The 24,589-nt window shown below is 43.9% G+C and overlaps 1 protein-coding gene across 2 annotated transcripts in view; it reads left to right on the forward strand.

Moving 5' to 3' along the window:
• LOC143746857 (uncharacterized) overlaps nt 1–9,397 on the forward strand; it is a 33,559-nt gene extending 24,162 nt beyond the window's left edge. For both annotated transcript variants that reach the window (XM_077239049.1, XM_077239058.1), the window contains exon 3: nt 3,055–9,397. In XM_077239049.1, the coding sequence (XP_077095164.1) occupies nt 3,055–4,031 (977 nt within the window). In that variant the 3' untranslated portion in view covers nt 4,032–9,397. The remainder of the gene's footprint in view (nt 1–3,054) is intronic.
• Nucleotides 9,398–24,589: the final 15,192 nt, after the last annotated feature.

Genomic DNA, 24,589 nt, shown 5'->3' on the forward strand with positions numbered 1-24,589 from the left:
TCTTAGATAAGTCTCCGTGTTTAATTCCAATCGACGTGTGAAAAGAACACCGCGTGACATATCTCTTCAGCGAATCCATCTACAAGGGACCTTTAAACGAGCGCGCGCTCGTTTTGAAGGAGAAACACGCGCACGTGACCACGTGGCGAGAGACGCACACACGCTTCTTCACCAGCCATGCAAAGATGTAACGTTAACTCCGCGTGATTTCCCCGTAGAGATCTTTATTTCTTTTCTTTGTTAGTTTTGTTTTCCGTAGTCGACTCTGTTCACTTCCACAAAGTGAAACGAACTTAGCCGAACTATTTTCCTTTGGTAATGTTACCCCAAAGACTTGGAAACTCCGTTCAACACGCGCGCCAAGCAGCACCCAGTGACGCTTCCTAAAGGACTCCGCTCACGCACGCGGCCAGACAGGCCGCGCAGGAATGCCGCGACACAGAGAGACCCAGAAACTTAAGTAAATCTCTTTATAGAGCTTCTAAGAAGCATTAAGATGATGTTTTTGTGTTGTTACAGACAGGGGACTGTCAGGGTGAATGTTGCCTATGCTCTCTCTCTCTCTCTCTCTCTCTCTCTCTCTCTCTCTCTCTCTCTCTCTCTCTCTCTCTCTCCCTCTTCCCCTCTCACACGTGTTTCCGTTGTCCACACTCTATGCATTTCTCGTTCATCGATGCCTTATCGTGTTTTGTTTGTTTATTATGTTTGTAAATACATATATCCCATGTAACCGTAGTAAATACATAAGTAGTTCTGCCGTATTAAATTCATTATATTCATGTTGATTGTTTACTGGCTCTTTGCTCATTTTCAAGTCCCTTAAGTGAAAGACCTTTAGCTACAAGCTTACAAATTACAGATAATTTAAAGAGTATTTGTTTATAGGGCAGGAAACCCAATTCTTGTGGCCACAGAATTGCTTTTCCTGAAATCCTATAAAGTAGGAATATATTGTGGATCCCCACAAATATTATTCGGACAATTGAGCTAATTAATTTTGCTCGTTTCGTAGGACGTGGTCCGTGTAATTAATTGCAATCAACTTGTGGTTAATTGCAAGGATATGCATGCATGCAGGTAAAATGACATATCATCCCTTATCGGGAGATTTATTAAAATGTAAGACTGATCTAATCCAAACATGTATTAATAATTATTAATTACCAATTATTAATTATGATATGCAAATCCCCCACGGATTAGATCCGCCCCTGAGTCTTTACATAATAATGCATACTATATAGCCTACAGAAAAGCAAATGAGCCCGAATTCGAAAACAACCCTTTTAATTGGTGTACACACTAAGCTTTTTCCTCCCATAGAAAACAGTTAATTTAAATAAAACGCTCTACGTGACCTTCTACAAGAGTAACGCATTGCGTTCCTTTTTGGGTTCATCTGCTTATCTGCACATAGTATGGTTTCTGAATAAGGTGTGTACTGTGTACTTATATTAAGCCGCGTAAAAGTGCCCTTTAAGCATTTTAAAAGCTTTTTTCACATTAAGCGTTTTAGAATGTCCCGAGGAAAGCCAACTTGTTAACGTTGGCCGGCAGAAGTGTGATCATGGTTCTCTTGATGGTAAATCCAGCCTTGGAGAATATCCTTTCTGATGGTGTGCATCCACACTGTAGATTTTTAAAGATTTAAATCCCTGCCTCCAAGATGCTCTTCTGTCGGTCACGGATCATGGACACTTAAATCTGTCACAGTTGGATTTATTCACACACTTTAAAAATATTTATTAAAAGCTTATTTCTTTGCACATTTTTATTTAGAGCATTATCATAATAGGCTGTATGTTAACGTATTGACAGAAAACCTGTAGATCTAATAAAATCAGACATTGAGCACCCTCATATAGCCAAAATGGCATGATCCTCATTTCATAACACCTCTGTGAAGATTCGACAGTGAGATTGGTAGTCGAATCAGGCTCCTCCTATCGAAGCATTGAATCTTCAACTATTCAGGGTCACCCCTAGTGTACAGTGTAAGAGAATTTAAAGCTCATTTACCAGTAATGAAGGAGTTGCTGCTACTGGTCCCTGGCTGTGGATCTAAGCAAGAGCTGAACCCAGGGATGCCCTTCACATTCAACCCAAGGGCCAGCTCTTTTGCCAGGGAGTAACATAGTAGTGCAGGACCAACCCCTTTGTTCAGCCTTGTTCTTGGTTGCTGTTATAATCAGACACGCACATCATTTAACAGTGGCTTTTTTAAAGAGATTAAGTCTAATGGTAAAGATTAAAATTTTGTAGAATATGCTTGTACTTGTTCCAATGTTATATGGGTGGTGGCTCTGACATTAAAAATTAATAAAGTAACTATGAAATTATTAAAATACAAAAATATATACTGTAATAAGTGAATATAGCCAATAGCAACGTTGCTGATTAATGTTTCTATCAATACATATCCCATTTTAAACCAACGCATGAATGCGCATTTTAGCACAGTTATCTCAGATAACTCAATCCAGCGATAGTAATCATAAACAACAGGTGTGTTCGAAGAAGCTATTTAACCAGATCATGATTAGCACGATGATATCATCTTGGATGTGCCATTTGATCTCGGATGCATTTATGACGTACGGATAACTGACCCCTGGCTTCTTGCAGCTTTGTTACCGTTCGGTCAGACAGAACTAGAGGTCTTCCAAACACCTCACCTGCTGAGTTTCATCTTGTTTTGCACAATTGAATGAGCTGGAGTTTCGGAAATTGCATTTGTTCTTGTTTTACCTCCAGTGCCTTGCATGTAGGGGTGCTGTGGTTGAAGTGCCTGACAAGCTGCCCAGCTGTAATGATAACCCGATGCACAAACACATTAAAACTATCATTAACCACCAGCTGAAGTGTATGCGCAAAACAAGCTACTTAGTCCCATTTCACCCATCCGGGAGAGTTTGCTGCCACAATATTTGTGAATTATCGTAAACGCATGCAGACACTTTCCCAGTTAGTCATCAATTAGTTAAGCTGTGAGGGTGTCAGCTGTGTGTTGCCATTAAACTGGCGTTAACTTGTATTTGTCTTTTTTTGATTTAGACCTGATGCTGCTGAAAGAGGAGAGTCAAGAACTGAATAATATGGAAGATGAACATCATGATTTCAAGACTGAAGAGAAATCAACAAAGAAGGAAAAGACTCAGAAGACCAAACCTAACAGTTATTTCACTTGCCTGGAATGTGGAAAAAGTTTCAGTCAAAAACGAAGCCTTAAATCCCACATGGTAGTTCACACCAGAGAGAAGCCTTTCACATGCCAACAGTGTGGAAAGAGTTTCACTCAAATGCAAAGCCTTGAAGCCCACATGAAAATTCACACTGGAGAAAAGCCTTATACTTGCCCTCATTGTGAACAGAGTTTTGCTCATAAACACATCCTTAAATCCCACTTGAGAATTCACACTGGAGAAAAGCCTTTCACCTGCCAACAGTGTGGAAAAAGTTTCAATCGAAAACAAAACCTTAATGTCCACATGAGAATTCACACTGGAGAGAGTCCTTTCACCTGTCAACAGTGTGGAAAGAGTTTCAATCAAAAACAAAACCTTAATGTCCACATGAGAATCCATACTGGAGAGAGTCCTTTCACCTGCCAACAGTGTGGAAAGAGTTTCTATCAAAAACAAAGGCTTAAAGACCACATGAAACTTCACACTGGAGAGAGTCCTTTCAACTGTCAACAGTGTGGAAAGAGTTTCACTCAAAAATACAACCTTAATGTCCACATGAGAATTCACACTGGAGAAAAGCCTTATACTTGCTCTCATTGTGAACAGAGTTTTACACATAAAATCACACTTAATTCCCACATGAGAATTCACACTGGACAAAAGCCTTTCACATGCCAACAGTGTGGAAAGAGTTTCACTCAAAAACACAACCTTAATGTCCACTTGAGAGTTCACACTGGAGAGAGTCCTTTCATCTGTCAACTGTGTGGAAAGAGTTTCACTCAAAAATACAACCTTAATGTCCACATGAGAATTCACACTGGAGAAAAGCTTTACAACAGTTGAAAATCTTAGGTTTTACAGTATCATTCAGGCCATCCTTAAAAATATTCTTATTTGCCGTAACCCGACCAACCCTGTCAATTTAGGACCGACCCAATTATTTTTACCCTTTTAGTCTGATCGACTTGCCGGTTGTAAACTTGCGTTAAGATTGACCGATTTTTATTTATTTTTTACTCTTCAAACAACTAATATAATTGCAATAAAATAATATTAATTATATTTTAGTAAGTATTGTGAATAAAATTGCCTAGGCTACATAAAAACGTAGGCTACGTTCTTTCTTTTAAATTAAAACCCGTGGTGTCATCTATGATTATGTTTACACCATTGGTTTACGCACACTATGGCCTGTACGTTCGCTTCGTTTCATTCACTGTCAATGGTTCGTGCTTGGTAATGACAGCTGCGGCTGCAGTAAATAAAATGTTCGCTGTCACCGTTCAAAGTCATACGGGTTTGGGCACCATAATAAATCTAAAAAATGCATTAAAACATCTCAACACCGCTTTAACTTGGCACGATGTTGTGGAAAAACTGTGCCCAGATCTTTTCTCATCCCTTCTCACCTGTCTAATGGTGACCGTGTCGACTGACCTGAAGGATGTTTTTCATTGATGTTATGGCACTCCACCCTGCTTAATGTCTTTTGAGAATTTTGCACTCCTGTTTATCATTGTGCATGAAACTTAACGCCAATAAATCATCAGAAATATTGCTGACTTGTGCGGGTCTCAAGCGCCCTCTTTACGTTTGTATTAATGCCTGTTAGTTGTCCGTGGATTTGTCTATATTTGGCGTTGAAAATGGAAAAGTCTTTAGACATGGAAAATCGATTTTACAATCGATTCAATGAACACTTATGTCTCAAATCTAACAGGATTTTTTCACAAAAGTGACAGACAATTTTTTTTTTTTTTTTTTTTGCTGTTGCTGTTGCTGCAAACCAAAATATTTTTAAGGATGGCCTCACACTGGAGAGAAACCGTTTATTGGAAGAAGAAAAAACGTTCACATGTGATCAGTGTGGAAAGGGTTTCACACGTCAAGGAACCCTTGATTGCCACATGAGGATTCACTCAGGAAAGAACAGTTTTGTCATCACTGTGAAAAGAGTTTCAGTCGTAAAAGTTGCCTAAACACTCACATGAGACTTCACACTGGAGAGAAACATGTCATCTGTAAACTGTGTTGCAAGAGTTTTTCACAAAAAGGAAATTTTAAGGCTCACACCAGTGCTTGCACAGGAGAGAAGCGGTTCATGTATGAAAAATGCTGTCTTTCTGTGAAATGCCACTATGTAACTGAATGATTATACATAAAATTACAAAAACTGAATGAAATAAGAACATTACACCACATTATTTGCTTTGATAATGTCTTCAATCCGGACTTGAATATGGCTATTGTTGGGGCTCATCTGGTGACATCTAGAAGTTTGTTAAAGCCTCACCACTGATCCTGACTCACCGCTAATTGCATGATGGGGACTACTTCCAAGTAGTATTTGCCCATTGCAAAATGTGTCCAGAGAACAAAGAGATAACAAACGCAATGTTTGCTTGAATCTTGGGGAAGGGATCCGGCCGCCTCTCCATCTAGAACGAAAAATGTAGCAGGAAGCCACTGCAATCCACCAACACACCTATCATCATTCATGCCAACCCCTACCTCCCCCTTGTGGTGGAAGTGGATGTCGCCACCACAGGTATTGGAGCAGTGTTGTCTCAGCAGCAGAGGAATCTGTCCACACACCTTCCATGCACCTACTTCATAAAGCTCTCCCCAGCAGAGCAGAACTACGACATTGGTGACTCCTTGCTATCAAGTGTGGCGCCACTGGCTGGAGGTCCTAGTGATCACGGACCATCGCAACTTAGAACACCTTCATAACACCAAATGGCTGAACCTTTAGGCCCAGTTGGGAATTCTTCATGTGATTCAACTTCACTGTGTCCCACTGTGCGTCCAAGAACACTATTGTCAAGATTACACTCTCCTGACGCTCCCAGCTATACGTCACTCACACTTACCAAAGTTCTAATCAAGCTTACCTATTTCCCTTCATCACGGACACTATATCATCCCAGCACAGACATACAGTCAGTGTCTGGTCTTTCCATTGTATTACCCTGTAAAACTGTATGAGTAAGACAAAAGAAAGACTCTTCATGAACAATTTGAGACTTCCAATGTATTGTTTATCTGCATGTTCATGTCCTTCATGTTTCCTCGTCTTTGCTCTTACTCGCTGCAAAATGTACAACTCTGTTACTTCCATTTCAACATGACATCATGACTTTGCGTAAACATACACGCCACTTTCAAGTCAAGTGGCGTGTTATCTATACGCATTTTGAGCTATCCGCGTGTTTGTCCACGCCGAAATCTTTTGCGTGTATGTCTACGCCATTAAATGTCCGAGTGATTCCGCGTGTATGTGTACGCCGTTAAATGTCCGAGCGAAACGAAGCAAAATCTATATCTACATCTGTGGACCGATCTTTTTTTTCTTAGGATGGTAGGAGAACACTCATAAATGGTATTAACCCCAGTGACGGGTAGGTTTAGGGACGGGGTTGGGGTAGGTCATATATCTATATATACATAATACAGTAATATAACGTTAAGTCAAAGGCGTTGATAAACACGCTGAAAAGCGATTATCAAGTTGATAGCACGCCAAAAATGGAAATACGAATTGGCGTGTCATACATACATACATTGGCGTGTCATGAGATCAGTCTGTCCATTTAAATATTATCCTCAGTTTCTGTTGTATTCCACCAGTACCTGATGAGTTTTGTGCACTACAGCTGTGGCCAATATATTGGCAGTGACAAATGTGTTTCACACATTTTATTTATAGATTAAAATTGCAGATTATATTTTTCACATGTTTCTATGGTATACTGGAAAACAATGGTGAGTATTCCATAACTTTTAATGGCTTTTATTAGCAAAAACTATGAAAAGAGTCAATATTTACAGTGTTGACCCTTCTTCATGACCTCTGCAATTCAGTCTGGCATGCTGGATATAAGCTTCTGGGCAAAATCTTGATTAATGGCAATCCATTCTTGCCTTATTAGTGCTCAGAGTTGATCACAATTTCTGGGCTTCTGCTTGTCCACTTGCCTTTTGAGGATTTACCACAAGTTCTCTGCAGGGTAAGATCATGGGAGTTGCTTGGCCATTTATATAGCACTTTTAACCATATAGATTTTTCAAAGCAGCTTTACAGTGATAATAGGAAATTAAAGTAACATAGATTGTTTTGGCTTTACAGCAGCTCTAGAATAAAGTTATTGTCCAGCTAAAGTTAGTTTTGATTATTTTACTTCCGTTGCAAAGATATTTAGTTATTAACTTAGGGGCAGCTTATACGACCTTAATGCCCACTCATTCGCACAACAACAGTGCCTGGTGGCTCAAGAACGCAAACCTTGAAATAGGTTCCAAGGTGAAAGCATTGAACATTTTTTAAAAATGTTATCATCTGCACGTAAACTTCAAAAACGCGAATCTATGAAAACGCTGACAGCGTGCACATGCTTATTATGTTTAGTCTATATGTGCGTGTTTGAATATATATGTGCGCAAGCGTGTCGTTTTTCTTTACAAATTGACCTCAACAAATGACTTGTCTGGCCTTAAAGTCATAATACCAAATTTATTTGTTGCTTCCGTGTATCCATGTGAACTGGAATCATTTTGACAACGTTTTATCTGTACAGAGGTAAAGGGAAGGGAAGGAGGCCTTCACAGGGGAGAGACTAGTTGACACTTCAGGACTGCGTTGTCATCGTGTCCAGGTGCATGTCTTTCATCAGATCTGGATACAGCTTGGAGCCTGCGGACTGCGGTAAAGCTCGGGATAAACAGAGAGACTAATATAAGCGTAGATGCCATTCTTCTTTTGATGTAACGAGTGCATCAGGATTTATGGGAATGTTTCCGGTTCCGGCTGACCTAATATATGCAGCCTAACGTGTCTAGGCTGTGTGTGACAGACCATAAGAATGTGTCTGCTTCCTAAGTTTTGGTGCTAAATAGGAAAAGGATTTACCACCAGCAGTAGATTTATATATTTTTGGTATTATCAATAGGCCAGAATTTTGAAATCGCAATAGACGTGAAGGACTAAAATACGTAAAGAGCTCGCTCAAGTACTGGGGAGCAAAACCATTTAGTGCTATGTAAGTAATCAGCAATATTTCGGACCTGCATTTGGACCAGCTGTAGTTTGTTCATTAAGCATGCAGGGCAACCACCCATAAGAGCATTACAACAATCTAGTCTTGATATCATGAACGCATGAACTAATGGTTCTGCATTTGTCATTAAAAGCATATGTTGTAATTTAGATATATTTTTTTAAGATGGAAGAATGCGGATTTACAGATTCTAGAAACGTGACTTTCAAATGAAAGATTGGTATCAAAGAGTACACCCAGGTTTCTAACTGATGACGAAGACTTGACAGAGCAGCCATCAAATGTTAGACAGTATTCTAGGTTAATATGTGATTAAGTTTTTTGTCCAATAATTAAAATCTCTGTTTTTTCAGAATTTAGTAGGAAATTACTAGTCATCCAGTTTTTTATAACAGCTATGCATTCCGTTAATTTTGTGAATTGTTAAGTTTTGTCAGGGCGTGAAGATATATAGAGCTGAGTATCATCAGCATAACAGTGAAAACTAATGTCATGCTTCCTAATAATATCTCCTAAGGGTAGCATGTACAGAGAACAGCAATGGTCCTAGTACTGAGCCTTGTGGTACACCATACTGAACTTGTGATCGATAAGACATCTCTTAATTTACTTCTACGATCAGTCCGATAAGAATGCTTTAAACCATGCTAATGCAATTCCATTATTGGCAACATAATTTTTAAGTCTATTTAAAAGAATGTTGTGGTCACTGATATCAAATGCAGCATAAGATTGAGTAACACAAATAGAGACATACAACCACGATCGGATGATAAGAGCAAATCATTTGTGACTCTAATGAGAACCCGAGGTTCCACCTTGACTCAGTTCTAGAGCTCCTAAAAATCAGGTCCATCGGAGACATCCAATAGATTTCTTAGGCGCCGAAATAACACCACAGACACAGTTTAATCACCATGGGAAAATCTCAGAGTAAAACTGGGAGTTGTGAAAAATGATACATTAGTGTTTTGCCAGGTGAGAAGTTTATCTATGTATCATCTTTTTACTCTTTTAATTCATGTTATAACTGTTTTAATTTTCCTTGCTTTTATTTTGTGATTATTTTAATTCCTTTCTATAAAGCACTTTGAATTGCCATAGTGTATGAAATGTACTATATAAATAAAGTTGCCTTGCCTTGCCTAATGAGAGCTGTCTCAGTACTATGGTATGGTCTAAATCTTGACTGGAAATCCTTGGAGATACCATTTCTTTTTAAAAAGGAACAGTTGTGAGGATACTGAGATGGTCTCAGGATGCTTCACTGTTGGCACGACACATGACTCATGGTAGCGTTCACCTTTTCTTCTAGTGACAATTGATTTTCCAAATGTCCCATACAGTTTGAAGGGGGGTTCATCAGAGAAAATAACTTTGCACCAGTCTTCTGCTGTCTAACCCTTGTACTTCCAGGAGAATTGCAGTCTTTCCTTAATTTTTTTATATTAACATATGAACAGTTTAATTAATGTATTTTCATACATTTTAAAAGATCAATTTATAATTTCTAAATTAAGTGTTACATTATTTACAAATCAGTTATTTAGTGGTTGGACTAAATCAGTGGTTCCCAACTCCAGTCCTTGGGACCCGCTGCCCTGCACATTTCGAATGTCTCTCTTATCTGACACACTCAGTTCAGATCAAGGAGTCTCTCCTAACGAGCTGGTGATCGGAATCAGGTGTGTTAAATAAGGAGACATAAAAAATTTGCAGAGCAGTGGGTCCCGAGGACTGGAGTTGAGAACCACTGGACTAAATAACACTGGTTGGACTTTGTTTTCAGTTTGTACCTTTTCCCAGAGTTCGTTTGTTGTCACGGTTGTTGATTTGATTGTCATTCTGTTCAGCTGTGCACACCTCGTTATCATCAGTATTTAACTTCATGTATTTCACTCTTTAGTTTGTCGTGTGTGCGCGCGCAAATGTTGCAAAGAGAAGATAGCCAATATCCTTGCCCCATTAGAAATGACGGTGAAAGATAGTGTGAGAAATATTGGCGTAATAGTCGACTCATCGCTTAGCTTTGATAAACACATAAATTCTGTTGTAAAGAACAGCTTTTATCAGCTTAGAGTGATTTCTAAGATAAAACCCCTTCTCACCTTTAAAGATCTGGAGGTCGTCGTCCATGCTTTTATTACATCAAGACTAGACTACTGTGTCACAAGTGACAAAAGAAGCGGAACAAATGTCCGCTGGAAATGCGTTCCCCCCGGAACAATATCAGTGAAACACCGAGCCGATTCCGCTGGTTGTTGGTTTCCATGACAGCGGCGGCTAATGAGGCAAACTGTATCAGGTGCAGGCGATTGGTGTGAGGATCGGCGATAGGGCTACGGGGCCGAATGAAGCAGTTAAAAGGAAAAGGAATAGGAGATTGGGTGTGGTACTCCCCTTGAGAAATCGTTCTTCGGCAGTAGCTGGAATTCGTTGGGATCTTTTGAGAGGGCTGTGAGAATTTGGCTGGATTACGGGTGCAACGGTGACTTATGTGAATACAAGCTGGAAGCGTGAACTGGATGGGAAGTAGGAGAATTGTGGAGATACAGTTAAGACTGGAGTGCGCCATCATTCCTGAGAGGAAGTTAAGTAATGAAATATCGGATCTGTGTGAATGCATGCTTTTGCGCTGAGTTGAATAAGGAATTGTGAAGTGTATTGATAACGAGTATAACTGCCACTTAAGAGTGCGAACTGAGTCATCATTCAAATCCTGATATCTTCGTCTGAGTGTGAGAGAGTATTGAAGACGCTATTTTCCATGCTGTGAGAAGTCATCTGCATCTCTTCATCTCGTGAGTGCTGCTTCAGCGTAACATTGGAAGGACTGATTATTAGGTAAGTGCTGGGCCTTATTGCACTGAGAGTGAGAGTGGATATGCAGTGCCCGAACTGAAGTGTCACACAGTATTGGATTTGATGTGAAGTTGCAGTGTGTGAATGTATAAGTATATTTAACTGCCAGTATTCTTCAGTTTATATTCTCACCCAGTGTTTGCTGAACAAAGCCTCCGTGTTGAATGTGCATGCCCCGCTCGGGCTATAAATCCCCGCTTCGATACTGAAGAGAAGTGTGCTTGCCCCATATAACTTGTTCTGTCTATTTAAATAGAAGATTCCCCTGTTACTGTCTTCTTGTGTGATGCCCGTCTGAAGAAGGGATCCACCCTTGTCTCAGCACCGTCCGTTTGGAGTCACCAATCCAGCCGTAAGCCCGATTTTCCATCCTACAGAGCGTGCCTGCACCTGTATAAATTACTCTGTCTGTTCAACTAGATGGTTCTTCTGCTACTGTTTTCTTGTGTGATGCCTGTTTGTAGTAAGGACACACCCTGGCCTCAGCGCTGTCTGCTTGGAGCCACACAGTCTAACCGTAAGCCCAATTCTCCATCCTACAGAGCGTGCCTGTACCTGTATAAATTGCTCTGTCTGTTCCACTAGATGGTTCTTCTGCTACTGTTTTCTTGTGTGATGCCTGTTTGAAGGAAGGACACACCCTGGCCTCAGCGCTGTCTGCTTGGAGCCACACAGTCTAGCCGTAAGCCCGATCCTCCATCCTACAGAGGCGTGTGTTTGCACCTGTATAAATTACTCTTGTCTGTTTTAAATAGATGATTTCCCTGTTGCTGCCTTCTCGTGTGATGCCTGACTGAAGCAGAGGCCTGCCCTGGCCACATTGTGTCAGTACAGCCATCCGTCCCAGCCGTAATTCCTTGCCCTATTGTAAAGGGAAGTGAGTGTGTATAAAAGAAACTGTCTCTGTCTTGGAATAGAGGATACCTCGGATAACGACTGAACCCCGCCGAAGGAGAAAGAGACACGAGGGACCCCGCACCTGCTGTCCAGCGACGACACGGGAGTGCGCCCTGCCCTGAGGAGATATACGTATCCATCTACCCACCTGTCCTCCAGTGAGGCTTCTCCACCCTGCTTGTCCTTTGGAGAGGTATACGTCCCTGCCACTCACTTGTCCGGTGGAAGAGTCCCCACCTAGTCTTTAGTCCCTGTCCAGGCCTGTCCGGACATCTGTCCACCTGTATCACGCCCAAGAAGGTTGACTTACCAAGATACTTACCTGCTTGTTGGAACGGCGGTCGAATCCCTCCTCCTCTGTGGTTGCCGGTGGCACGGATCAGTGTGGCGAACTCCTCGCTTCCCAGGGTCCAAAAGCGTGCCCCCTTTCCTGAGAAGAGACACCAAATCCACGTCAAGACTTTTTAATTCCCCTTTTTAGATAAATAAAGATTGTTCATTTTAATTCTACTTGTCTGTTTGGTCTCTGGTACGCTCCTCGAGGTGGTCCTGGGTTTGAGGGGTGGGTGCAGTCTGGTTTGGCCCCCCCCCCCCCCCGACCTGTGACAGATTTGGCGTAGTCGGCAGGGTACCACCTTGAGTTGAGCGGCCAGAGACCTAGATGGCGGACGAAGAAGCACCTGTGGTGCGGCAGCCAGTTATGCCAATCTTCATGGGAGCACCATGGGCCCAGAAGTATGGAGGCCTATGATCGGAAGTGAGTTTGTCGGCATGGAAGACCCAGGTTGAATACCTGGTAGGACTCCAAGGCTTAAGTGCCCCCCAAGGAGTGCAGTTTGTTTTAAATTCACTGGAGGGAGAAATAAAATATAAAATATCCGGGCATTCGCACTGCAGCTGAGGGAGCAGTTCTCCAGGTTGAAGAAGAGACAGGATCATGGCCTAGGAGGTGAGGAGGTCCTGCTGCGAGATCAGTTCTTAATGGGATTGCTGGAGGGTCCCGTGTGGCAAAATTTGCGGATACAGCTCCGACGAGAGCCAGACCTCTCTTTTGAAGACCTTCGGAGGGAAGCCTTAGCACTTGAGCAAGACCATGCCGAGAGTATAGTTCCTCCCCACTTCATGGCCGCGAATGCTGTTAGTAGACCTCCGTCCCCCGTCATGTCTGATTGCAAGCAGGCCTTCCGTGAGGAACTGAAGAGGGATGTTCGTGAACAAATGTCCTCATTGACTAAATCCTTTATGGAAGAGCTTCGCCGAGAATACCATTCCTTGTCCTTGCCGAGGGAGCGGGCCTATTCGGAGGGGAATCGACCTCCAGCACACCATCCACCCCGACCAGCCGGGTCCTGATTTCAGTGGGACGAGCAGGGGCGCCCCATCTGCAATGGTTGCGGAGAGCCGGGACACTACCTTCGCCAGTGCAACTCTCGCCGTGCCTTACAAGGGGGTTTTTAGTGTCACCGGCCACTGTGGGTCAAGTGGTCGGGACCCCTTTGTTGGACCCATGTTTGTCTGGGACTTCCCAAGAGAGTTTGGTGGGGCGTTGCCCCGTGGTGATGGTCCAGGTAAATGGCCAGAAAGTACAATGCCTCCTGGACACGGTATCGAAAGTCACTCTCTTCTCAGAAAGTTTGTCTCAGGAGTTGTTTGGTGCCCAGGACCGGCCCATGACAGAAGCCCCATGGCTGACCTTGCGGGGAGCCTACGGACTCGACATCCCGTACGTAGGATATCTAGTAACCGACCTGGAGATACATGGGATTGTTGTGCCTAAGAAGGGAGTGGTGATTGTACGGGATACATGCCTGGGGTCACACCGCGCGCTGCTAGGCATGAATGTCGTTTCGGAGTGCTGGGAGGAGATATTCCGGAATGGACCAAGTCGAGCAGTATCAACCTTGGAGGGCCGAGAGTGGAGTCGTGTGGAAGCCGATTGTCGTCGGGTCTGCCTGGCCGAGTCACAGGGGAACCGTGAGAGCACCGGGAGAGTGGCTTGTCGCTATGCTCTGAAAATTCCAGCTCGGAGTGAGACCGTGGTCTGGGCCAGGCTGCCTTCCCGACTCTATCGCTCAGAGGAGTGGGTCTTGGTGGAACCCCATTCAGATTGCTCCAAGGTGGAGGTCGCCCGGGGATTGGCGTCCACACGGAGAGGCCGGGTCTTCGTCAAAGTCAGGAACACGAACCCCTTCCCTGTCCACTTATATCCCCACCAGCGTTTAGCCCGAGTTACCTCGGTGGGGGTACAGCAAGTGCGAGAACCAGGAGAAGTCAAATTCAGCCGGGTGAGTCCGACAGCAGTGGAAGTGGCCCTGGCACAGACAGATCAGTACGTAGAGGAGACTGGAGAGAGAGTCCCGGCCCATCTTGAGGGAGAGTCACTGTGGGGAGAAGGTCTAGAAGGAGGCCAGACTAAACAGCTTCAAGGCTTCTTGTTGAGATGGCAGCACTTGTTTTCCACCCATGACGAAGACTACGGTCGCACGGATAAAGTCAAACATCAGATCCCGACTGGAGATCCCGCACCTAGTAGAGAGCGCTACCGGCCTGTACCCCCTACCTTGTACTCCGAGGTCCGCACCCTTCTGCGGGGGATGCTGGATAAGGGAATCATCCAGGAGAGCAGTAGTCCCTGGGCCGCGCCCATTGTCTTAGTGCGGAAGAAGACTGGCTCCTGGCGGTTCTGTGTGGACTACCGGAAGTTAAATCTGGTAACTAAAAGAGATGCTTTCCCATTGCCCCGAGTGGAGGACTCCCTCACGAGCCTGACACAAGCTGCCTGGTATTCTACTCTTGATTTGGCCAGTGGGTATTGGCTGGTGGAGGTGGATGAGCGGGACAGGGAAAAGACGGCGTTCACTACCCCCTTCGGGCTCTATGAGTGGGACCGGATGCCGTTCGGCCTGTGCAACACTCCAGCCACATTCCAGCGGCTGATGCAGCGTTGCTTGGGCGGCCAGCTGATGGAGTCCACCCTAGTATACCTGGACGACGTGATTGTTTACTCCCCAGATTTCGAGTCCCACCTTCAGCATCTCGAACAAGTCTTTCACTCCTTGGAGAAATATGGGCTGAAGCTCCAGCCGGAAAAATGCCAGCTCTTGCGGAAGGAGGTGAAGTTCTTGGGGCATATCGTGAGTGCTGCAGTGATTGCGGTTGACCCAGAGAAGGTATCAGTCGTCCAGGGGTGGGCAGCGCCCAAGACCGTACGCCAGGTCAGATCCTTCTTGGGCTTCGTTGGATACTACAGGCGGTTCATAAAAGGCTTCTCTCACATTGCCAAGCCCATAAACCAGCTGTTAGGGGGCACTGGACGGCACCGGGGCCGGGGATCTCCTTCAATCCAGTGGGATTCAGCCTGCGAAGTTGCCTTCCAGCAGCTCAAGCAGGAATTACTGCAAGCCCCGATTCTAGCCTATGCCGACTTCACTCAACCCTTCATCTTATACATGCCAGCAATCTGGGTCTGGGAGCTGTACTGGCTCGAGGTGGTCCTGGGTTTGAGGGGTGGGTGCAGTCTGGTTTGCCCCCCCCCCACCCCCCCCCCCCCCCCGACCTGACACAACTGCAACTCTCTTTATGCAGGGATCTGAACGTAAACTGCGTTGTCTACAGCTGGTGCAGAATGCCGCAGCCAGGCCTCTAACTGGCACTAAAAAAAGGGACCACATTACTACAGTACTACGCCGTCTTCATTGGCTACCGCTTCATTTCAGGATTGAGTATAAGATTTTACTAATGGTTTTTAAAGCGATGCATAACATGTCCCCAAACTACATTGTTGACCTTTTAGGATCGTACAAATCAGGCAGGACATTAAGATCAACGAACCAACTTCTGCTGACAGTCCCTTATTCCAAAAAGAAGTCAAAGGGTGACCGAGCTTTTTCAGTTGTGGCTCCCAAGCTGTGGAACAGTCCTTCTCATATCCGGCTAGCTCAGACAATAGAAAATTGAAGTCTCAATTAAAAACGTATCTTTTTAACCTAGCTTTTAGTTAAGTGCATTGTACATTGTAGATATAATTTACTCTCTTTTAGTGTTCACTATTTTAATTGTTTCTACAATGACCTCACTATATTTTTATGCGCAGGCCCGTTGCGACAAGGCAAGCAAACCAAGCAATTGGTTAAAACGACTGGTTAATAATAAATTGCAACGACAAACTGTGTGAGCGCTCCTTTGATAGTCAATGCAGTAAAGTGCAATGACACTGTTATCGGGATCCCCCTCAAGGGGGCCCCTCTCAGTAGTCGCTGACAGCAGCCAGCCAACCACGTGATCTCTGCTGCCGGCAAAATACAAACCTCCTCGGCAGTCATCATGAAGCGGAATAATGCTTCTGGAAGCCATAAAAGAAAGAAGAGAAAGGAAGAGGAGGATAAGAAAAAACAAGATAGTGGTAAATGATAAATTACACTGGATAAAATAGCTCTACTTGTCTTGTACAAATGGTGTAATTTTGCAGCAGGTAGGCTAGCAAAAATATGTTTATGTTAGCTAACGTTACCTGCCTGATGGCAAATGCTGCTTGTGACGAACAGTTAGTGCAACTTTTTTTTTGAACGGACTGCATATGGTTACATACTGTAATATGTTTTTTAACGGGATAAGGAAGACGCAGATATGTTCCAGAATCGCTGTTTATCGTATTTAATGACATGACATTTCTATAGCTTTGTAATAGGTTTTTATGAAAGTGGCATAGCATGCTAACTATTCCACCGTGATATCTATTTACCAATGAGGGTTAGGAAAACCACACAATAAATTACGTGCATCAAACATTAGCTTGTTTTATGTTTTTAAGCATTGGTAGTGAAAGCAGCTGCATCCCTTCCCTTCTAATATCAAAATTTGGAAATGCTAACATATCTTTGAGTTTTTGGTAACACTTTATAATAACCATCATTAATAGATGGTAAATTGTTAGTTATTTAATCTTTAGTTAATTGTAACTTAACTGTTAGCAAACTGTCTTTTTACTTAATAAATACTTTGTAACCTTACCCATCTATAAACATTATTTAACCAGAAAGAGGAACATGATTTTTATGTATTTGCACTGTAAACATTTTTTATTTATGCACAGTATATGCAACAGCTGTATTTGCACTGTAAACCTTTTTTATTAATATAAAGTGTGGGTTAAATTAAACTGTATACCTATGCTATGGTTCCTGTAGGCTTTGCGTGCGTGCGGGGGGAATCTGTCGGGAGTGGGGTTGGGGGGCCTCCATGACCATTTTGCTCGGGGCCCCCAAATTCCTTCAAACGGCCCTGGTTATATGAGGGGGTATGTCTAAAAGTGTGTGGTCTTACCTTCATATATGCTTTTATGCATGAATGTCTTACTGTTTTCAGTTAACTGTGAAGCACTTTGGGCAACAACGTTGCAATTAAATGTGCTTTATAAATAAATATAAGTTGAAGTTGTGTGTATGTATATACAGGCGCTGGTCATATAATTAGAATATCATCAAAAAGTTTATTTATTTCATTAATACCACTCAAAAGGTGAAATTTGTATATTATATTCATTCATTACACACTGATATAGTTCAAATGTTTATTTCATTTAATTGTGATGATTAAAACTGACAACTAATGCAAATCCCAAATTCAGTATCTCCGAAAATTAGAATATTACTTAAGACCAATACAAAAAAAAGGATTTTTAGAAATGTTGGCCAACTGAAAAGTATGAACATGAAAAGTATGAGCATGTACAACACTCAATACTTAGTTGGGGCTCCTTTTGCCTGAATTACTGCAGCAATGCGGCGTGGCATGGAGTCGATCAGTCTGCGGCACTGCTCAGGTGTTATGAAAGCCCAGGTTGCTCTGATAGTGGCCTTCAGCTCTTCTGCATTGTTGGGTCTGGCGTATCGCATTTTCCTCTTCACAATACCCCATAGATTTTCTATAGGGTTAAGGTCAGGCGAGTTTGCTGGCCAATTAACAACAGGGATACCATGGTCCTTAAACCCGGTACTGGTAGCTTTGGCACTGTGTGCAGGTGCCAAGTCCTGTTGGAAAATGAAATCTACATCTCCATAAAGTTGGTCAGCAGCAGGAAGCATGAAGTGCTCTAAAACTTCCTGGTAGACGGCTGCGTTGACCTTGGACCTCAGAAAACACAGTGGACCAACACCAGCAGATGACATGGCACCCCAAACCATCACTGACTTTGGAAACTTTACACTGGACTTCAAGCTACGTGGATTCTGTGCCTCTCCTCTCTTCCTCCAGAATCTGGGACCTTGATTTCCAAAACAAGACGCTGTGTCTTGTTCAAGAGTGGCTTGACACAAGGATTGCGATAGCTGAAAAGCATTTCTTGCATACGTCTGTGCGTGGTGGTTCTTGAAGCACTGACTCCAGCTGCAGTCCACTCTTTGTGAATCTCCCCCACATTTTTGAATGGGTTGTGTTTCACAATCCTCTGCAGGGTGCGGTTATCTCTATTGCTTGTATACTTTTTTCTACCACATCTTTTCCTTCCCTTCGCCTCTCTATTAATGTGCTTGGACACAGAGCTCTGTGAACACTCAGCTTCTTTAGCAATGACTTGCCTTGTGACTTGTCTTGCTCTCCTTGTGCAAGATGTCAATGGTCATCTTTTGGACAGCTGACAAGTCAGCAGTCTTCCCCATGATTGTGTAGCCTACAGAACTAGACTGAGAGACCATTTAAAGGCATTTGCAGGTGTTTTGAGTTAATTAGCTGATTAGAGTGTGGCACCAGGTGTCAATATTGAACCTAAACACAATATTTAAATTTTCTGAGATACTGATTTTGGGGTTTTCATTAGTTGTCAGTTATAATCATAAAAAATAAAAGGAATGAACACTTGAAATATATCAGTCTGTGTGTAATGAATGAATATAATATTCAAATTTCACTTTTTGAATGGAATTACTGAAATAAATCAACTTTTTGATGATATTCTAATTATATGACCAGCACCTGTATAGCTCTCTCTGTAGCTCTCTGTTTTGGATTTATGTCTGTGGATTAATTAAAGACTGACTTTTCTCTTCATGATCTTGTTTGTGTTATGCTTTTAATTTCATTTTCGTTTTGCACCATGGACATCAACTACTTTGCCTTGAACAGGGAAATCGCTCCCTTGAGGAATATTTAAAGGGTTAGTTCACCCATAAATGAAAATTCTGTCAGTATTTACTCACCCTCATGTTGTTCCAACCCCGTAAGACCTTTGTTCATCTTCGGAACACGAATTAAGATATTTTTGATGAAATCTGAGAGCTGGATCACTACTCCATACTAGTCCATAGGCTTCTTCAGGGATTGAACTTGCCGGCCTCAAAGTTATTAAAGACATTGTTAAAATAGTCCAAGTGACTACAGTGGCTCAATCTTAAGTTTATCAAACGACGAGAATACATTTTGTGCGCAAAAAAAAACTAAAATAACGACTTTATTTCAACTATTCATTTCCTTCTCTGTGGGCCTCGAGTCAGTTCACTAGTGTAATAGCGTACACTTCTGTTGTTGTACGTCACACGCATCACACAAATGACCAGCGTCGGCCAATAGTGAGCCTACGTGTGACGTAAGCTCTACGGAATCACACTACATTAACTGACTAGAGGCCCAAAGAGAAGGAAATGAATAGTTCAAATAAAGTCGTTATTTTTGTCTGTTTTTGCGCACAAAAAGTATTCTCGTCGCTTGATAAACTTGAGATTGAGCCACTATAGTCACTTGGACTATTTTAACGATGTTTTTAATAACTTTTCGGGGCTGGCAAGTTTCAATCCCTGAAGAAGCCTATGGACTAGTATGGAGGAGTGAGCCAGTACTCAGATTTCATCAAAAATATCTTAATTCGTGTTCCGAAGATGAACGAATGTCTTACGGGGTTGGAACAACATGAGGGTGAGTCAATACTGACAGAATTTTTGGGTGAACTAACGCTTTAACAATTATTTGGATCTCGCCCATCAAACCACCTCCCTGGATGACTGCCTGTGCTTGTTCCCGGACACCAGCCTCAACACCACCACACGAGCGCAGTTGTCCGGGAGGCGACTCAAGGAAGCTTCGCCACATTTGTGGAGTTGGTGCTGGTTTCCTATGGATCAGCATTCACTGTCGAGGACACTGTCAGCACCACTCCCAACCCAGTGCCACCCGACTTCAAGGAACAACAGTACATGCCCACCGCAGATGGAGAGAACACATTGGCCGCGATGTCAGAGCCCGTGTCAGAAGGAGCAATCGAGCCTGACATCATACCTGAGCATGAGGGGACCCCGTCTGACCAGGTTTGTGAACCGACTGACTCATCCATCGCCGTGGGATTCCTCATGGACTATGAGGAAATGGAAACGAGCCCCGACCACCCTCCCGCCACTGAGAGTGAGTATATAGCCTGGAACTTACGGACAGTTTGTGCTGACGCTGCTGTCAGGATGTACGGCGGTGTGGGGAAACCAACATCTGTGCTGTTCCTCGTTCCAGACACTCTCGGAGGAGATAAAGAGGATGTTTGATCGGGCAGTCGCGGGTCGAGAGGCGTCTCGGCAACTCACAGATCTTTGTCAGGGTAACAGACCGGTCTCCGATTACTCGATCGAGTTTCGTACCCTTGTCGCTGAGTGCCGTTGGAACGAGGAAGCGCAGTGGGACATGTTCCTGCATGAGTTTGCTGACCGTATCCAGAGGGAAATTTATACCCTGGATCTCCCGAGGAAGCTGGATGAACTTATTGAACTGGCTCTACGGGTGGACTCTCGTCTTCATCGTCTGAAGCAGCGAACACGTGTGCCCTTGGCTCCTGGGAGTTTCGAGAGTCCTCAAGCCAGTGGCAATGATACGGTTAGCTCCGTTTCAATCACAAACCCATGCAGGTGGGTAGAGCTCGGCTTACCCGGGAGGAGAGAGAATTCCGGAGATCCAAGGGACTGTGCCTCTACTGTGGCGGAGCTGGTCACTTTCTGAGCACCTGTGCCGTAAAAGATCAGGCATGGCAGTAAGTATGAGGCTACTACCGGGTGGGATCTCCAAAGGAAAGACCTCATCTTCAACTCTTCCCCTAAGACTGCTATGGGCAACCCGGTCTCACCTTTGCCAAACCTTACTGGATTCAGGGGCCGAAGGAAATTTTATGGACTTATCTTTTGCTCGTCAACTTCAGATTCCTATCACATCTCTCACTAACAAGATTTCTGTTAACGCACTAAATGGACAAGACTTCCCACTGTAACGCTCACTACCGGCCTTTTGACACTCGTCATATCAGTGAATCATATGGAGGAGTGTTATGCGTCTTGTCTACTGTCTGCTTGTTTGTCTGTGTCTGGGTCTGTTTTGCAGGAGAAGTCGGTGAATTTGTCAAACGTGCCCGCGGAGTACCTCGACCTGAAGGAAGTGTTCAGAAAGTCCCGGGCTGCTTCTCTTCCTCCGCATCATCCCTATGACTGTGCTATAGACTTACTCCCAGATAAGTCTCCGCCTAAAGCCAAGTTATACTCGCTTTCTGCTCCGAAAAGGGAGGCCATGGAGAAATACATTACTGATTCTCTAGCATCCGAGTTCATCCGTCGTCCTCCTTCTCCAGCGGGGGCGGGGTTCTTTTTTGTGGGGAAGAAGGATGGTTCCCTGCGACCGTGTATTGATTACCGAGGGTTGAATAACATCACGGTAAAGAATACTTACCCTTTGCCATTGATGTCTTTAGCCTTTGAGCGGTTGCAGTGAGCCTCTGTCTTCACAAAATTGGATTTACGCAATGTAAATGTAAATTACGCATATCATTTGGTTCGCATCAGGAAGGGAGATGAATGGAAAATCACGTTTAACACCCCAGGGGACTGTCCAACTCCCCAGTGGTTTTCCAGGCACTCGTCAATGACGTGCTGTGAGATATGGTAGACCAGTTCATATATGTCTACCTGGATGACATATTGATTTTTTCTTCTTCTCTCCAGGAACATGTTCAGCACGTCAGACAAGTGCTTCGGAGGTTGCTTGAGAATGGGCTTTTTGTCAATGCGGAGAAATGCACTTTTCATGCACAGTCTGTTCCTTTCCTAGGTTACATCATCTCGTCTGAGGGAGTGCGTATGGATCCTGACAAGGTTAAGGCTGTGATAGATTGGCCAAGTCCAGATTCCCGTAAGGCTCTACAGAGGTTTCTGGGGTTCGCCAATTTCCATCTACAAATTAAACGCAACTTCAGCCAACTAGCCGCTCCTCTGACTGCCTTGTACTCCCCCAGAACAACATTCAGGTGGTCCAATATAGCCGAAGCTGTATTCGCCAACCTAAAGAGCCGCTTCGTTTCAGCTCCCATCTTGATAGCCCCTGATCCTTCACGTTCGTTCGTGGAGGAGGTCGATGCGTCAGATGTGGGGGCAGGTGCAGTTCTGTCCCAACGCTCTCCCACAGACGACAAGATGCACCCTTGATTTTGGGTCCCATCAACGATGCCCCACAACGATTGTGTAAGAATGCCCCACAACGATTTTGTCCCATCGTTTATCACCTGCCGATCGGAACTATGACATTGGTAACAGAGAGTTGTTAGCAGTCAAGTTAGCATTGGAGGATTGGCGTCATTGGTTAGAAGGGTCAGGGGTACCTTTTATCATTTGGACCGATCACAAGAACCTGGAATATATTAGATCTGCCAAAAGACTCACCTCCAGGCAGGCTCAGTGCGCACTTTTTTTCCGGCCTTTTTGATTTTTCCCTCTCGTACCGCCCGGGTTCCAAGAACATCAAACCCGATTCTTTATCTCATATTTTTGATCGATCCGAACTGCCGCCTACTCCCGAGTGCGTTTTACCCGAGACCCTATTTATCTCCACAATAGAGGTCAACAGATTCATCGGTTTTGCAGATACATCGGTACCGATTGGTGGAAATATTGTTATTGGCAAAAATCCCCACCGATAGTTTTTCCGGGTTGCTTCCATTGCTGGAGCGGCTGAGAAGTGTGTGGAGTCATTACACCGTATGAGGGCGCTGAGAAGAGACTAATGGCATTATACAGAGCGAGAGCGACCTCTAGAGGAATACATCCTTGTTAACAAATGGGTCTTGCAAAGTGTTAACTATGGCTACATAGGCTAGGTTTCTAGGTTATAGCTAAAGAAACACAAATTTGACCTGTAGTATTTTAATGTTTAAATTATTTTCGTTATGTAGAACTTCTCATTTGAATATAATCATATCTATATATTTATTTCATTTAGCACTTTTTTTCTCCACATTTTTAGCACAGTTTTACTTGGAGTGTTATGTTTGTTTTTAATCCCACTATCCATTTTAAAAAATATCGGTTGAATAATCCGTTATCGGCATGTATGGTAAAACCTAAATATCGGTATCTGTAAAATCCGGTAGCGGTAAAATCCACTATCGGTCGACCTCTACTCCACACTCACATGGGAGGTTGAATCAAAAGTCAAGACAGCCTTAGAAGGGGTAACGCCTCCGTCCGGTTGTCCACCGAGTCGGTTGTTTGTGCCGGAGGGGTTACGGTCCGACGTTATTCGATGGGGTCATTGTTCCAACGTGTCGTGTCATCCAGGAGTAAACCGCACCAGTTTTTTTGGTCAAACAAAGGTTCTGGTGGCCATTGATGGCTCACGACATTCAGAATTTTGTTTTGGCTTGCTTCAGGTGTGCTACTGGTAAGACTTCTAATCGACCCCCAGATGGGTTAGTCCTACCACTGTCTGTCCCTTCGACACCCTGGTCCCACATAGCGCTAGATTTTATCCCCGCCCTCCCAAAGCAAGACGGTCGTTTTGACCATAGTGGATTGGTTCTTGAAGGCGGCTCATTTTATTCCCTTGCCCAAATTACCCTCTGCCACGGAGACACGGTGACTGTCGTAGATCACATCTTTCGCTTGCATGGCCTCCCGATGGACGTGGTTTTCGACAGGGGGCTCCAATTTGTGTCCAAATTTTGGCAGGAGTTTTGTAGATTATTGGGAGCTACTGTCAGCCTGTCTTCGGGTTATCATCCCCAAAGCAATAGCCAAACCGAGAGAGCCAACCAAGATTGGCGGTCCCCTCCGCTCACGCCTTTGTCCAGAGGTGTCACCTCACATGGGAGGTGGGCGCGCGCACCAAGGCTAAGGCTTATCGACTCCGGTGTATACGTCGTTGGTCAAAAAGTGTGGCTTTCAACAAAGAACACTCCGCTCTGTTCCTTTTCTTACAAGTTGGCTCCCAAATTCATTGGCCCGTTCACTGTCACCAAAGTCCGACTCAAACTTCCTCCTGGGTAGCGGAGAATTCATTCCGTTTTTCATGTCTCTAAATTAAAACCTGTGTTTCATTCTCACATTAATCCGCTGGCTCCTGTTCCCCCACCGCCGTGACTCGTAGATGGGGAACCTACTTATTCGGTCAATCGTATCCTTGACTCGAGACTGAGGGGACGCGGATTTCAGAACTTGGTGGACTGGGAAGGTTACGGTCCGGTGGATTGAAGTTTGGTTCCTGCTAGGGACATTCTAGATCACTCCCATATTGATGGTTACAATCAACGGGTAAGTTCTTCGGGGAGTGCCAGGAGGCGCTCCTAGAGGGAGGGGC

Source organism: Siphateles boraxobius, unplaced genomic scaffold (genome assembly GCF_051911475.1).
Source record: "Siphateles boraxobius isolate OS27281-9 unplaced genomic scaffold, OSU_SipBor_1 100, whole genome shotgun sequence".
In the NCBI taxonomy this organism is placed as follows: domain Eukaryota; kingdom Metazoa; phylum Chordata; class Actinopteri; order Cypriniformes; family Leuciscidae; genus Siphateles; species Siphateles boraxobius.